Source organism: Microtus oregoni, unplaced genomic scaffold (assembly GCF_018167655.1).
Source record: "Microtus oregoni isolate MIOR12 unplaced genomic scaffold, Mior012 000014F_ref0000157, whole genome shotgun sequence".
Taxonomy (NCBI): Eukaryota; Metazoa; Chordata; class Mammalia; order Rodentia; family Cricetidae; genus Microtus; species Microtus oregoni.
In genome coordinates this window covers 37,042,249-37,059,924 of record NW_024543073.1, presented here as the reverse complement: position 1 = coordinate 37,059,924, position 17,676 = coordinate 37,042,249, and the positions used below count along the sequence as shown (strand labels likewise).

Sequence of the window (17,676 nt, the reverse complement as noted above, 5' to 3'; positions counted from 1 at the left end):
AAATTAAAAGTCATCTTCCTGACCATCCACAGATATATGTGCCCATAATACTGACATGCAATCATGAGATTACATATACACATCACATGAGATTGCACACTATAATGTAGATATTGGAGAGACACCAAGCTTATTTAGCAAAAGTGAGCAAGAGTTTCCTGAGTTGATGGTCCTGCAGACCTTGTCTGGACAGGATTAACCTCCGTCAGATAATCATTCCTCTGGTGGATTGACATTTGAATACTAGTTGTCATCTGCTGTAAGTCTTATGGCCCCTTACAATATTCCATAATGGCAGGATAAATTCCTACCATCAGTAGACAAAGGCTCCTTGATCACATCCTCACCAGCAGTTGTTATCTTCTGCCATTTTGATAATAGCCATTCTTTCTATACCAATGTTATTTTTATTTGTATTTCTCTGATAGTTATGATACTGAACACTTTTTCACATGGCAGTTGGTCTTATGTTTCTTGATCACATTTTGGTTTTCTTTTGAGACAGGGTTTCTTTGTGTAGTCCTGGCTGTCCTGGAACGTTATCTGTTAGACTAGGCTGGCCTCAACCTTTAAGATTGAACTGTCTCTCCCTCCCAACTATTGGAATTAATGGTGTGTGCCACCACCACCACTGCTTCTTGATCACATTTCAAAGGAATTCTTTAGCTGAAAATGTGTATCTCAGTGATGTGAGATTCCACTCTGCATACTGTGAATATGTTTTATTGCCATTGGGTAAAAAAGAAGCTGCTTCAGCCAATTGCTTAACAGAGTAAAGCCAGGCAGAAAATCTGAACAGAGATGTAGAGAAAGAGTAGGCAGAGTCAGGGAGATACCATGTAACTGCTGAAAAATAAAGACATGAGCTGCCAGCCAGAACCTTTCCAGTAGGTCACAAGCCTCATGGTAAAATAAAAAAAAATAGAAATATGTTAAATTAGGATGTAACAGTAGGTTAATAAGAACCCCGAGCTAATTGGACAAGCAGTGTTCTAATTAATATAGTTTCTGTGTCATTATTTTGGGTCTGGATAACCGGGAATAAGTAGCCCCCGCGTAAAGAATGGCACTCAATGTGAGACTAATGCCTGCCACCCAGTTTGGGTCTGGGTGCTTGTTTGCCCAACCAGGGTCAGGAGGAAAGTAACTGAGACCTTGTCCATAGCTCAGCGCTGCCCACTTGGACAGGCAGTGGGATCAGGTCTGCTAGGAGTACACAGACATGAGAACATGACAGATTCCCACCACCATACATAAATATTTCCAGGCCATGTGGTATACTGCATGGCATATTTAGCTTTTACTCAGGGTTTATTTTCTACATGGTGCTCCCCAGAATTAAGGTGAGTGCAGTTTCCACCCAACAGTCTCAGAACTAGCAGTGAACTACCTCTGCCATATTAAAAGGCCAAGAGAGGCAGAGTCAGCATCCAGGGCTGCTGTGACTACTCTGCATATCATTTAAAAATGCTTTTTGTCAAAAAAGGGTTTCAGTTACACAATAGGACAGATTCAGGCATAAGGGACCTCTAAATAAGACACAGTGTATTTAAAAAAATCTATGAAGGCTTGGGAGAGAGAAGAAAAGAAAGTATATGGATCTTGGTCTTACTGATACAAATTTAGTTTTAAAGGCCAAACTATGTGAATCTTTAAAAGATTTGAAGAATACCTATCCATCTGAAATATATCTCTGTACATCTAGAAAATTTAATTATATATGACTATCTATTAACCTGTATTTCTTAATTATACATTACATTTTTAAACGAGCTACACAAATACAATACCTTAATCAAGAATAGAAATATACATATAACAAAATTGACCTTAAATTTGTATTAATAAACCAAGATACATACCTATGCAAAGTATTCATCTCTGTAGCCTATCCCCCTTTAAATGTAAATAGACATTTATATACAACCACTTAGGGAATTTGGGCACTGTTCTCTAGACTATTTCCTGCTGGTAGGGGGCACTGTTAATCAGATATTTAATGGGGTATCCTGTATGGTAAGTCTATCTCAGTCAGCAGTCCTGAAGCTGTCACGGATGTTGGACCATCTGGGCCATTTGCTTCATAGGGTCCTCTTTGATCAAACCATATCATCTGATAAGGAACCCACAGCTTTCTATCCTCTATGGAAGCAAAAGCAGAACCTCTTTTTCAAAGCAACATATCCTTAGACCCAAATGTTGAAGTCAAGATACCTTTAAAATATATATGTTGGTTTAGCTTAACAGCCCTTACAATGAAATGTCTCTCTGTGTTTAGCTCATTCACAGTCAAAAAATTCAAAGCAAACACAATAATATACATAATCCAGACTCTGCATATTTTTATTTTTATGTGGCTTATTTTTATTTTAGTGATTTTTAGCACTGATTTTATTATCTTTACTCCTTTAATCTATTACTGTCTGTACTCTTTAATATTACTTTTATGTCTCTTTAAAGACTTTTTATCTATACGTCATTATGGATATATACCTTGTTATCTTTATATATCCTTATGTTTCTAGTCACTGATTCCATGCATTGGTTCCTATAAATCTTGCTGCAATAACCATAGATGTGCAAGTATCTCTGTGGTGTATTTACTTAGAGTCTTTTGAATATGTACTCAGGAACCAAGTAGCTGCTTTTTATGATAGTTCTGTTTTTAGGATTTTGTTTATTATTATTATTACTCATACTTGGAACTGACCTTAGGGTTTTAAACAAGCTTGCTAAGTGTTCTATATAGTTCTGTAGTAAGGGCTATATTACATCCTCTATTTTTCTTTAAGTTTTGTTTGTTTTGTGGAACCTCCATGCTCAGGAAATGAACCAAATATTGACAACTGTGATTTCTTGATGCTAAAATGCTCACATCAAAGGAACAATTTGAACAAAGAGACAGTGAATGAAGAGACAGCCTACAGAATGGGAAGAAAAATCTTCACTAGCTCAATATCTGGTGGGATTGATGTCCAAAATATATGTAAAGAACCTAAAAAACAGATACCACAACCAAACAAAACCAGCCCAACCAGTAAGGTGGGCTAATGAAACGAATACAAAATTCTCAACAGTTCTACTGCAACTGGCTGGTAAATACATGATAAAAATGTTCAGCATTCTTCGCCATTGCAGCTGGGGAAATGAAAATTAAAAACTACAGTGAGATCTCCTGACTTACTGTAACCAGAATGGCTATCATTAAGAAAACACATAGCAACACATACTGATGAAAATGCAGGAAAAGGAGAACCTTCAAAGCCTGCTAGTCAAATGTAAATTAGTTCTGCCACTGTGAAAGCAATTGTGTTTCTGAAAAGTCAGCATACATTTATAGAATTATGCTGAGAAGATAAAGTAATAACAGTAATGATGATAATTTGATTTTACTTCAGATTTAGAGAAGAAAACCTGTTCTTGTGGGATAGGTCTCAATTAACTTTTAATTAACCTTAAATCTTTCTGATGTTCCAATGAGCAGCTATCTTACTTACATAGAAAGGAATGCCTGATGTGAATCTCTTCAACAGGGACAAGTGATCCATATGTGAAGTTTAAAATTGGAAGAAAAGAAGTTTTTAGAAGTAAAATTATACACAAGAACCTGAATCCTGTGTGGGAGGAAAAGGCTTGTATTATTGTTGACCATCTTAGAGAGCCACTGTATATCAAGGTGAGTTATTCCATTGCTTTTCCATTGTTGAATCTGACTCAGAAAGCTTTGTTTAATGGTTGTGTTTCATGTCTCTGGAGGACTTTTCAACAAAGAGTACTGTTAACAACTCTAATCCAAGATAATGTAACATACATGAGATGGGAGGTTAAGCTGCTGGGGTCACTTCCGTTTGGAACATTTCTGTTGGTAGACATACAGGAAGACTATGAGATCCCTCTCCTGCTTTGTGCCTTCAACTGAATTACTGTAGTTTGGGAGCACATGAAATAGGAGATCTCCAAAGAACCCAGCATGAAGGACAACCTCCACAGAACTCATCATTTTTGTTTTGTTTCTAAATGAGCTACTTAAGCTTTCTTGTGGGAGGTGTGGATTAAGGGAGGTGTGGTTTTCCCTTTTTCCTACCATGGAATAGACAGATTTACCCACTGGTATAAATTTTTTCCAAAACATGGAAGTCTGCTCACAAAAATGTCACTTTTCTTGCTATGGTCTAGGCTCCTTTTTAACCAGCTATTATGAATGTGCTTATCAGTTTGCACAAGCATTATGCTGATGCTGATTTAGTTGATCCTTAGACTAGTGTGTAAGCTTAATCTCCTTGCAGAGTTGTGATTCAAATTTTAGGTTCAAGGTAGCAACACTCACTACTTTGGCAGTGTATTTCTGGAAATGTGTATAGAAGATGCCACGTGTTTGCACTGACAAAAATCTAGTGCTGTTGGTACATATTAGCCGAAATAAAACACCACCTTTTCTGCCTGCCAGCTCTGGCCTCACTGACCATAGTTGTCATATCTAAAGTCCTTATTCTAAGCAAGTTCCAGAGGCTACTTTGATGATAGATAATAAAGATAGAAGAAGAAGAAGAAGAAGAAGAAGAAGAAGAAGAAGAAGAAGAAGAAGAAGAAGAAGAAGAAGAAGAAAGGAGGCTACTTTGCTTCTTAAGAAAACTAGGGCTTTGGGACTGAAGAGATGGATGAGGGATTAAAGCACTTGCTGTCAAAGCAAAATGACTTTCACTGAAGCCCTGGCACCCACATAAAAGGCCAGAAATGACTATATACATCTGTAATCCCAGTGCGTAGGGATGGAGACAGGCAGACCTCCAGAGCTCAATAGCCAGCCAATCTAGCCAAAACATCAAGCTTCAAGTGCAATAAGAATAACATGTCATAAAAACATATGTTGATATATAGGAATGGACAGACACAATGCATACATACACATACATACATACAATGTATGCATGCATACATACATACAATGCATGCATATATACATACATATATACAATAGATAGCAATTGAGTCTGAAACACCCTGAAGCCAACCTTAGGCCTCCATAGGTGCATATATGGACATGTGCACTCCATACACACACACATACACACACACACACACACACACACACACACATGAGCAGGTACACATCCAATAGGATACCAAAAATATATGATAGATAGATGACAGATGATAGATAGATGATAGATGATAGATAGATAGATAGATAGATAGATAGATAGATAGATAGATGATAGATGAGAGATAGATAGATACATACATACATAGATAGATGATAGATAGATGGATAAATGATAGATAGATAGATAGATAGATAGATAGATAGATAGATGAGAGATAGATGGGAGATAGATAGATAGATAGATAGACAGATACATAGATAGATACAAAGATAGATGATAGATAGATAGATAGATAGATAGATAGATGAGAGATAGATGGGAGATAGATAGATAGATAGATAGATAGATAGATAGATAGATAGACAGATACATAGATAGATACATAGATAGATGATAGATAGATGGAAAGATAGATAGATAGATAGATAGATAGATAGATAGATAGATAGAACAACCTTAAACCTATTTCCATACTGTGTGTATGTTCTGTCCTTTTTTTTATTGGCTTGGTCTTAGGTATTCAAAGATCCAAATAAAGCAATTGGTGTGAATGACACTGAGTTACTACATGACTTCATGAGCATTATAACATTGTATTGTCTCTGCACCGCACTATGTGATTGCATTACTAAGCTCTAAGATGGCATTTATATTCTCTCTGATAGATGGTTACTCTTGTCTAAAAGATTTCTCAGAAATGAACTGATTCTATGAAAACACTTTTGTGAACTAGATGGTTAGAAAACATTAAAGTCTGGAATTCTCCTGCCAATAGCTAAAGGAAAAACAAGTGGCATATGTATTGTCTGATCTGATCACATTATCAGAGTGAATCTTACTAAGGAGAACATTGAAGTTATAGATATAATTTCTTGGCATTTAAAGTAAGAAAAAGTTTTGTTCCACAAAAAATAGAATCATTGAAGAAAACCAAAACAAAAGTAAAACTGGCAATGAAAAACTTAAGATGTCAAACAAAAACATCAGAGGTAAACAATACCAATAGATATAAAGACATGGAAGATGAAATTTCAGGTCTTGCAGGTAAAGTGGAATAAAAAGATATCTCAGTCAAAGAAAATGTTATATTGAAAAGAAATCAAGATAAGCCCTGCTATACAAGATGCCACACTAGCCACTAGAACTCCAGGTAGGCTATCTGCCAGCTGACCTACCCCTCTCTTGATGCCCCTCCTACCCTACCCCCAACACCCCTCCCAGTACCCTCCTTGTCATCTTGTCTCACTCAGCCCTCAACTCTGTCAGAGATATCCTGTTGTATGAGAGGCTGTGCTTGTTGCCAGAAGCCCAGTTAGGCCATCTGCCTGCAACCTCTCCCACTCTCTTGGTGCCCACCACCATACTGTCCCCAGCCCCTCCTCCCATCATCATCATCATGTTCATGCTCCTGACTCAGGCAGTGAGATCTCCTGCTCAGCTAGAGGCCAATGAAATCAGAATCCAACCCCCAACTTGCTAAATCATAGGTCATGCCAGCCAGAAGACCAGAGAAGAAACAGAAACCAAGGAATAAAACAGCCATCCAATAAAGACAAACTCAGAAATCAGTACCTAGACCTACAATCATCTCAAACACAGATGCCTACATGCCAAGGTCACCACCAGAGTCCAGTTATTTTATTACAGCAAACTCTGAATATTCCAACATAGCTAAAGCACAAGAAAAAGACCTCAGAACAAATTTATGAAGATGATAGTGGTACTTAAAATGGAAATGAATAATTCCCTTAAGGAAAAGACAAAATATTGGAGGAAACAAATAAATCCCTTGAAAAAAGCCACCCCCCAAAGAAATGAAAAATCAAGGGAAAACTAAACTAAACAAAACAAACAAAAAATGCTAAAAAAGCAAACACTTGAAGGAAATGAATAAAACTATTCAAAACCTGAACTGGAAATTTAAACAATAAAGAAAACACAAGCTGAAGGAATTCTAGAAATAAAAAATCTAGGTAATAGAACAGGAACTACTGATGCAAGCTTCACCAACAGAATACAGGAAATAGAAGAGAGAATCTTAGGTGTTGAAGATAGAAGAAATAGATATGCTGAGCACAGAAAAATTTAAAAAGTTCTGACACAAAAATCCAGAAAATCTGGGGCACTATAAAATGACCAAATCTACAAATAATAGGAATACAAGAAGAATTTGAGCTCAAAGGCCCAGAAAATATTTTCGACGAAATCATAGAACAAAATTTTCCCAACCTAAAGAGGTAGATGCATAAAAAACTACATGGACCTTATACCAAATAAATTGGACCAGAAAAGAAAGGTTCATCACCACATAATAATCAAAACATTAATTTTGAATTGGAATTACACCTGACTGAAAAGAAAGCTAGAAGAGTCTATAGAATCTAAGAGACCACTGATGCCAGTCCAGACAAGTATACCCAGCAAAACTGTCAATCACCATCTATGAAGAAAGTAAGTTTTTCCATAATGAAGTCTAATTTAAAAATACCTATATACAAATTGAGCCCTATTGAAGGTATTAGAAAGAAAAACCCAACCGAAATAGTTTAAGCAGTTTAACTATACCCATGAAACACAGAAAATAAGTAATCTCACACAAGAAAATGTGAAAGAAGGGAAAATCTCTCTGTCTGTCTGTCTGTCTCTCTCTCTCTCTCTCTCTCTCTCTCTCACACACACACACACACACACACACACACACATACACTCACACCACCACCACCAACAACAACATCAATAACAAACAAACAAAAACAGGAATCAATAATCATTGTAGTAAGGAGGTTGCTTATTGGTTCCTAGCTGCTTAGCCCCGAAATAATCACACAGAAACTGTATTAATTAAATCACTGCTTGGCCTATTAGCTCTAGCTTCTTATTGGATAACTCTTATATTAATTTAATCCATTTCTATTAATCTGTATATCACCACATGGCTGTGGTTTACTGAGTAAAGTTGCTAGTATCTATCTCTGGTGGCCCTATGGCTTCTCTCTGACTCTACCCTCTTTCTCACAGCATACAGCCTAACTTTTTCCCCACCTAGTTCTGTTCTGCCCTTGCCATAGGCTCAAAGTAATTCTTTATTCATTAACCAATAAAAGCAACACATAGACAGGACTTCTCATACCAGGTCATTGATATCTCTCAATATCAATGGACTCAATTCCTCAAAAAGGACAAAGACTAACAGAATAGATGTGATCATGATTCCTTCTGCTGCATACAAATAACACAACTCAACATCAAAGATAGACATTACCTTAGAGTAAGTGTTGAAAAAAGATTTTCCAAGCAAATGGACCCAAGAAGCAAGCTAGTGTAGTTATTCTAACATCTAACAAAATAGACTTCAGACCAAAATCAATCAAAAGCAACAGGGATGCTTCATACATATTAAAGGAAAAAATCCACCAAGATGGTATTTTAATTATTAACATCTATGCCCCAAATGCAAGGATACCCACATTTGTAAAAGAAACATTACTAAAGGTAATTGACCTTCACACATTGATAGTGGGAGATTGACTACCCCCCATGAAGCCAAAAACTAAACAGAAATACTGGAGCTAACAGACATTATAAACCAAATGGACCTAGCAGGTCTACAGAACATTTTGCCCAAACACAAAAGAATATCCCTTCTTCTCTGCACCTCACAGAACTTTCTCCAAAACTGACCACATATTAGATCACCAAACAATTCTCAACATATACAAGAAAATTGAAATAACACCTTGTATCCTATCAGCCTGCCATGGTTTAAAACTGGATTTCAACAACAGAAACCCTACAAGCTCATGGAAATTGAACAACTCTCCAATGAATAAAAAATGGGTCAAGACAAAAATAAAGAAATTAAAGAATTCAATGAAAATGAATGCATAACATATACAAACTTTATGGGACACAATGAAAGTGATGCTAAGAGAAAAGTTTATATCACTGAGTAGTTACATAAAATAATTGGAGGGAATCTCATGCACCAATGTTAGAGCACACCTGAACAAAAAGAAGTAAGCAGACCCAAGAGGAGTAGATGACCGGAAATAACTAAACTGAAATCAATAAAATAGAAACAAAGAGAACAATACAAAGAGTCAATGAAACAAATAATTGGTTCTTTGAGAAAATTAGCAAGATAAACTAAAAGACTCAGAAAGAATATCCAAATTAACAAAATAAGAAATGAAAAGGGAAACATAACAACAGATACTGAGGAAATCAAAAGAATCTTTAAGTTATACTTTGAAAACCTACAAAAATGGAAAATCTAAAAGAAATGAATAATTTTCTTGACAGATACTACTTATCAAAGCTAAATCAAGATCAGATAAACAATTTAAATATACCTATAACTCCTAAGGAAATAGAAACAGTCATTGGTGTTACCTTAATATAACTTTACAAAGTTATGTAGCCATAATATCTGTACCCTTATTTATTTGTGTGCCAAGATTAAATTTTTCTATAATATAGAATAATTTAGTTACTTTAAAACATGAATAAGAAATTAATGTCATGTTCCAATCATACATCACCAACAGAGGATGTGTTTGTTGAGTCCCATCCCCAACAGAAGATGTATTTATTGAGTCTCTATAGTAATAAGAGCGGCGGGGCTGCATCCCCAGCACCCCGGCAGCCTGGCTAGCTTATGCCCTGAAATAACAACACACAAATTGTATTCATTTAAACACTGCTTGGCCCTTTAGCTCTAGCCCTTACTGGCTAATTCTGATATCCCGATCAACCCATCTCTAATAATCTGTGAACACCGGTCCTACTGGGAAGATTCTAGCCTACATCCATCCTGGGTCGGAGCTTCATCGCGTGCGTCTGCCCGGGAGCGGGGCATGGAGTCTCTCTGAGGCGTCTGCTCCCAAGAGGAGAGCTGTGGAGTCTAAGCTCACTTCCTCTTCCTCCCAGCGTTCTGTTCTGTTTACTCCTCCCACCTATCTTCTAACCAATAAAATGGGCCAAGGCAGTTCCTTTATTAGCCAGTGACCTTCCTCCATCAAGTCTCATTCCCAACAAAAGATGTGTTTGTTGAATGTAATCCTAAGTTACTTTGGGTCTATGTTTGATGGTATCTCCTCTATTATAATTTTAAAAAAGTATTCTAAGCTGTGGTTCCCATACTTTTAAATATTCGTTATATTTAATTTGATTTTGTTACCTCTTCTCTAAACTTCTATTGCTAATACAAATAAAATGATATAATAAATATTAAATAAACATGTAGTTTACTTGAATGTTATGAAATTTTAACTTCCCAAAGAATACAAATAAATTTTAAAAAGCATATCAGGAGATTACATTGTTTTGGTGGAAGAGATAGCCAGTTCTTATAAATAATATGTTTCTTTTAAATATTTTTCTGAAATTATTTCAAAATGTTTTGTCTCTTTGGCCTCTTAGGTATTTGACTATGATTTTGGGCTGCAAGATGACTTTATGGGCTCAGCCTTTCTCGATCTCACACAGTTGCAGTTAAACAGGTAATTCTCAAAAGTTGTAACACTGCTATGCCTCATTTCACTGTTGGCCTGTGAAGCAGGAAACACCAGTCAGTACAGATTCCTGACAGTGTTCTGTTGTCACCAGCTGGGAGTCTTCCAACTCTCACCCTTTTCCACTTATCCATGGACTTCCAATGTTTCCCCTAACTTCCTCATTCAATAGCAACTATTTTCTTATAAAGTATTATTGGCTAGCTTTCCTGTCCCCTAGCACCAAGCTAAAAGAGAAAAGATACATTCCTTAATCTCACACAGTTTAGTTGGGATTTGGCATAAAGATTGTAATTATTACTAAAGAAGCAAGTGGCTACATACTTTGCCTCAAAAACAACAAATTTCTCATAACTTAAACCAGGATAGAACCGATTTTAGCCATCACCAGATTGCCAGATATAGGGTACCAAGTAGTAGAGGTAGATTGGTTATTTCTGCTTAGTTTCATTATCTTGACAACCTGCAAAATTATATATGATTTCTAACAGTACTCAATCTAAGCCCCTCACAATGGGCATGGGGTTTTCGAAATGCATTTTGTCAAAGGAACTGGCTAAAAGAGAGAGAGAAAAAGTAGGCTTCAAAATTAAATATTTGATAGTTATAAATGGAACTCCTTTCTTGGGTGATCATGTTACATCAGATGATAGGGAAACGGGAAAGTAGTGTCATGGGGAAGACCCCTATTTCCTTCTTATATGACTACAGATAAATAGATGAACGTACATGGGAGAGCCTCTTTCAATGCTACAGTAAGCTAATTGAGCATTGGACAGAGTATTCACCTTCCAAAGACTAACTGATTGGTGATTTGCTGCTTTTGTATCGGGTGGAACAAAAAAACAGCCTTTGCTGCCTTCCTACAGTTCGTCGATTCTAACATTGGTTCAACCTGAGGGTAGAGTTTAGGTGACTGCTGGGTTCCCCACTTTGAGGAAATTTTCAGAGGAGTGGTGTCTGGTCTGTTATCACGAGCACTGATACAAAATCAAATGGACTCTGCTGTTCCTTTCAAAGGCTACAATTACATTTACTATAAGCCTCTGATTAAGTCTATGCAAATTGTAAGACTTAAAGCATAAATTTCTCTTGTTTCCTTTAAAAATAAATCACTGGTGAAAATAATTTTAAATGAAGAATTGTGCAATTAAACAAACAAAGATATAAGCGAAAATTTTATGTATACCTAACTATGTTGTTTATTCTCGGTAACTCATTAGCCACCAGCACCCTGAGGCCACGTACACATCAGAGTACCACTTTGTGACCTCACAAGCTTTAGTATGCCATTCCAGTTTTTCAAAGCAGATATTAATAATAGGCATGTAAATATGTGCTGCTATAAATGTATTGGGGTATGTCCTCAAAAGAAAATAATAATAATCTAGTTTTAGTCTTGTACAAGTAGCCATCCAGTTTGACTATCCAGGAAAAGAAAAAAGTATAAAGGGGGAGGCACGTGACAAAACCCAACAGGAAATGAAAAATTTGGCACTTGATAGCTTCTGGGAGAGGAAAATCATTTTTCTTTAATGATAAAATACTCCCCAATATGTGTTTAATTTGATATGTCACAGTTGTTTTCTGTCACTTATATAAGCATTTATTGTTTAATAACTTGATAGCAATTAATGTATTAGAAGAATATATTCCTTGTTAACTTAGATTTTAATGTATTTTTAAAAATTTACTACAGATATTTTCCTCTTTAGGAGTATTATTCAAACTAAACGACATAAATATTTTTATTTTATTTTGTATTTTATTTTTATTAAGAATTTTTAATACAGTCTTTTTGCATTTTACATAGTTATCCCATTCCCACTTTCTCCCCTCCTCCCACTTCACCCTTCCCTACAGCCCCCATCCATGCCTCAGAAAGGGTAAGGCTTCCTATGCAGAGTTTGACACTTCACTTCGAGACAAGACTGAGGCCCTGCCCCCTATATCTAGGCTGAGCAAGGTACCCGCCAAAATGAATGTGTTGCTAGATGCCAGTTCAAGTACTAGGGATAAATCCTGGTCCCACTGCCAGTGACCCCACAGACTGCCCAAGCCTTACAACTGCCCCCACATTCGGTGGGCCTAACTTGGTCCTGTGTAGGTTCCCCCGCTGTCAGTACAGAGTCAGTGAGCTCTCACCAGCTCAGCTCAGCTGTTTATCACCATCGTGGTCTTGACCCCTTTGCTCATCTTATCATTCCTCCCTCTCTTGGACTGGTCTGTGGTAGAAATTTACCCAATGAATCTAGGCACTTCCATGGACATACCGCTTATTGGATGATTTAATACAATGGTGGTATTTTGATAACAACAAAAATTGTACTAAAAAAATCAAAAGAGCAAAACATTTCTTAAAACAATGAGTTATTGATTAAATTAATTTGGGGGTAATGCACTCAATGACTATTCCCAATCTGAATACTTTATATCACAGGTCCACGGATGTGACCTTAACTCTGAAAGACCCCCATTATCCAGACCATGACCTTGGAATCATCTTGCTGTCAGTCATCCTTACCCCTAAGGAAGGTGAACCCAGGGATATGGTAAGTCTTCTGGAGCTCTTCTTGCTCCCACTTGCTCACATGCTGAGCTCCTCCTCAGGGCATAGAGGGATAATGAGAAGCAGATGCACGTGGAACTCTAGCTGTGAACACCCTGGGTAGCTCCCATCCATGCTCATTTTGTCTTTTCCACTCCAATTTCCTGTCCTAGGCTCCAGATCAGAACCTCTTGTTGTAAATAAGTAAATTTAAACCTCCTTATAATTTTATTAATTTTAGACATGTTACATTGTAGGTAAATACTAATATTCTTTCAGTGAATATATTGATTAGTGACTTGAATTCCTAATAAGATATTCATGACTCTACTCTTTTGATTATATTGCCAAAATGTGTCATGACAAGGAAACTAAGGTGATATTATAACAGAGTTTCTGCTTTCTGGTTGTTAACTGAGTAAGTGTGTACTCTTCATGTCCTTGATGGGTTTCCATAGTGATACATCCCATACCTCAGCACTATTTGTACTTCCTTACACACCATGCTGCTCTGAGAAATAAACAGTGACTACAGAGGAAGCTGAGACTCCTGCACTGTTGAAGTAACCTGAAAAAGTATCAGGTGTGATCCACACCAGTGTGCCTGCCAGTGTACCAGGGATTCACACTGGTGTGCTTGTTGGTGTAGTTCTGCCAGTTTGCCAGAGATTGATTGTTAGGCTTAATATTTGTATATGCCTAGAAACTACTGTAGCTTTGGTGTGATTTAGTAGTAGCTATAACTGTTAGGAGTTCCCAAAGGCCCTTTCAGCAATACCTATATTCCTGCTTTAGAATAATGTTACAGTCAGCTTGGTGTATATCATCTACTACAAAGACTTTGTTGACATTTTAATCAGGATTGTGGCTAAAAATCATAGATCCCAACTTCAAAATTTGAAGTTTTTCTTTAACTCACCAGAAAAATATTTACTCCTTTATGAAGAGTTTCTTTATATCCTTAGAAGTTAAACAGTGACATACAAGGTCATGTGTATTATTTTAAAACTTTATTTAGTGAGAAAAATTGACCTTTCCAAATATTAAGAAGTCTTAATACATAGCTCCTGCTGTGAGAACATGGGTTGATGTGACTGCATTTACATGTGAACAGATGGAGGTAGCTGAGGAAGAACATGGTGTGGGGTAACTGCATATGCATGTATGTAGATGGAGGTAGCTGAGGAAGAACATGGCATAGTGTGACTGCATATGCATGTATGTAGATGGAAGTAGCTGAGGAAGAACATGGTGTGGGGTAACTGCATATGCATGTATGTAGATGGAAGTAGCTGAGGAAGAACATGGTGTGGGGTAACTGCATATGCATGTATGTAGATGGAGGTAGCTGAGGAAGAACATGGTGTGGGGTAACTGCATATGCATGTATGTAGATGGAGGTAGCTGAGGAAGAACATGGTGTGATGTGACTCCATATGCATGTGTGCAGATGGAGTGACATTCAAGGAGGAATATGACACAGTGTGGCTGAATACACATAGCACCTGCTATGAGAACATGGTATAGCAGAGTATACACCCACTGTGAGAACAGAGAATGGTATGACTAGATACACATGTGTGCAGATGGAGTGGGAGCTGAGGAAGAATATAGCCTGCTGTGACTGAGTATGCACAGCACTTCTGTGAGAACGCGGTGTGAATAAGTACACATAACCTTTCTGTGAGAACATGGTGTGAATGAGTACACACAACCCTGCTGTGAGGACATGGTATAGCAGAGTATACACCCACTGTGAGAACAGAGAATGCTGTGACTAGATACACATGTGTGCAGATGGAGTGGGAGCTGAGGAGGAATATAGCCTGCTGTGACTGAGTATGCACAGCACTTCTGTGAGAACGCGGTGTGAATAAGTACACATAACCTTTCTGTGAGAACATGGTGTGAATGAGTACACACAGCCCTGCTGTGAGAATACAGTGTGAATGAGTACACACAGCCCTGCTCTGAGAACATGGTGTGAATGAGTACACACAACCCTGCAGTGAGAACCCAGTGTGAATGAATACACACAACCCTGCTGTGAGAATACAGTGTAAATGAGTACACACAGCCCTGCTGTGAGAACACAGTGTGAATGAGTACACACAGCCCTGCTCTGAGAACACGGTGTGAATAAGTACACACAACCCTGCTGTGAGAACATGGTATGAAAGGGTACACATAACTCTGCTGTGAGAACATGGTGTGAAGGAATACATACAGCTCTGCTGTGAGAACATGGTGGGAATGAGTACACACAGCTCTGCTGTGAGAACACGGTGTGAATGAGTACACACAGCCCTGCTGTGAGAACATGGTGTGAATGAGTACACACAGACCTGCTGTGAGAACACAGTGTGAATTGGTACACATAACTCTGCTGTGAGAACACAGTGTGAATGAGTACACATAGCCCTCCTGTGAGAATACAGTGTGAATGAGTACACACAGCCCTGCTGTGAGAACATGTAAAGCTAGGTGAGTACTCATGTGGAGATAGCAGGACAGCTGAAGAAAAACAGCTTAAAAAATTCTGCCATTTACAGAGAAAGCCCATCAGTTAAAAGTCACCAGTACAACAAATCAGGAAGTAAATTCGAGTTGACTGGATCTTAACTAGGAAGAACATTCTAAATGTTCATTTTATAATTTAAAGAATTCAGATGATCACCAGAAGTCTATGCAGTTCCTATGCTGACATTTAGCACACATTAGAACGTGGGTCCAGTGACTCACTGAGAGAAGCAGAAGGTGACAAGTACTTTGGTGTTCTGAAAAAAGGGCACAGTTTTGGGAAAACAAAAACAAAACTAGGAAATTTTTTCCAATCAATGTGGGCCTAGGATTCTCTAAGGAAGTCACGAGGAAACTGAGGTGGGAACTATCGATAGGAATTAGGAAGAAAACCTGTGAAGAGAAGTACTTAAGAGAGAGGAAGAAGCACACTGCATTCCAAGATCTGAAGAGCCAATGGAGCTTACGGAGGATAGAATCTTGCTCCATGATAGAGGGTGCAAGGGAGATGCCTGGACCGCAGAGGGCCTGTGGTCCATGGTAAGATGTGTGACCTGTATCCAAATAGCAAGGAAAAATTATGGCAAGGTCTGCAAAGGGAAATGACATGATTTTATATGCCTGTAAAATAATCTTATCTCTGTTCATACACTATAGAAAATGCATTAAAGGAAGAGAATAGAGGCTTGGAGACCAGTTTGGAAGCCATTGTGCAGCGAAAATTTGGTGATAGAATATTCCTGTGTTGGTGGGTTTTTTTTATTTTTTTTTATTTATTTATTTTTTTATTTTTGAGACAGGGTTTCTCCGTAGCTTTTGGTTCCTGTCCTGGAACTAGCTCTTGTAGACCAGGCTGGCCTCGAACTCACAGAGATCCTCCTGCCTCTGCCTCCCGAGTACTGGGATTAAAGGCGTGTGCCACCATCGCCCAGCCTGTGTTGGTGTTTTCTGCTATTTATTTGGGACAGCACTTCATAAATAAAGATAACTGCTGCCCAAAGTCCCATGTATCCCTGAACCACACACTTTAAGTAATACTAGAGACTTAGATGGTGTGGCTGCTGTTCTGGTCATTTGGGCGATGGATATTCAGGAGAGTTTCTCCATTAGAAGAACCATTTTAAATATCCTAGCATCAGCCTGAGGGCTCAAGGGATTGGTTGAGTTAGTTATCAACCTATCAACCAAGAAGCTACTGAGTTTTCCTGATTTGGAATGAAATGTGAGCATTGACAAAGACCTTCTCACATTATTTCAACAGTACTTGAACTCTGCTCCCAACCTCAGTGACTGCCCAAACTTACATCATAGATGCCAAATATTTCTAACTAGAAAAAAAAAAGTAGCAACTAAGAGCTGACTGTCAGTGACTTCTTACACATGAATGTGAAGGAAATCAATGAGTAATAGAAAAGTTATTCATCAAAATCCCATTTAATTTCTTTGTTTCCTTCCTCTTCATTGTTTTCACTTTTGACATGACAGTTTTCATGCTATTTCCATAACTCAAATTACTTTGACTATTTATGTTTGAGTAATTAATTTCTTTGCTGTCTTCGTTCACTGCCTTACTCCATACCTTCTACTTTCAGAGTCTCCATTTGTGTTAGATTTTTCTGCTGAACACTTGGGAAATAGTGCATTCTTCTATCCTATTACTAATTCCTCTGGTTCCTCTTCTCTTCAGAGAAACAAATGTCTCAGGCAGAACTAAACCAGGGCTCCAGGAAAGCACCAAGGTCAGCCTTTGGCTGAGACACTCCTCAACCTTGGTCACACCCTAGGAGGAAGAAGAGTTTCTATCTTATCCTCATGGTTGTGATCAGCAAAAAGGCATGTTCTTGGCAGTACAGGAGCAAGATAGGGGATGGACAAAAGCTAAACAGAGAAAATAAGGAAGTCTACTGGGATCTGGTATTCCAGGTATTCTAACATCCTATGTTATATTGAAATATGAGTCTCTAAGTGTATGCCTATAAATGCATAGAAA

At 37.8% G+C, this 17,676-nt stretch overlaps 1 protein-coding gene across 3 annotated transcripts in view; it reads left to right on the top strand.

The window, feature by feature from the left end:
* The window catches only part of Mctp1 (multiple C2 and transmembrane domain containing 1), a 573,552-nt gene that overhangs the window by 331,428 nt on the left and 224,448 nt on the right, over positions 1–17,676 (top strand). For all 3 annotated transcript variants that reach the window (XM_041663341.1, XM_041663343.1, XM_041663342.1), the window contains exons 3-5: positions 3,534–3,676; positions 10,527–10,606; positions 13,059–13,170. In XM_041663341.1, coding sequence (XP_041519275.1) covers positions 3,534–3,676; positions 10,527–10,606; positions 13,059–13,170 — 335 coding nt within the window. The remainder of the gene's footprint in view (positions 1–3,533; positions 3,677–10,526; positions 10,607–13,058; positions 13,171–17,676) is intronic.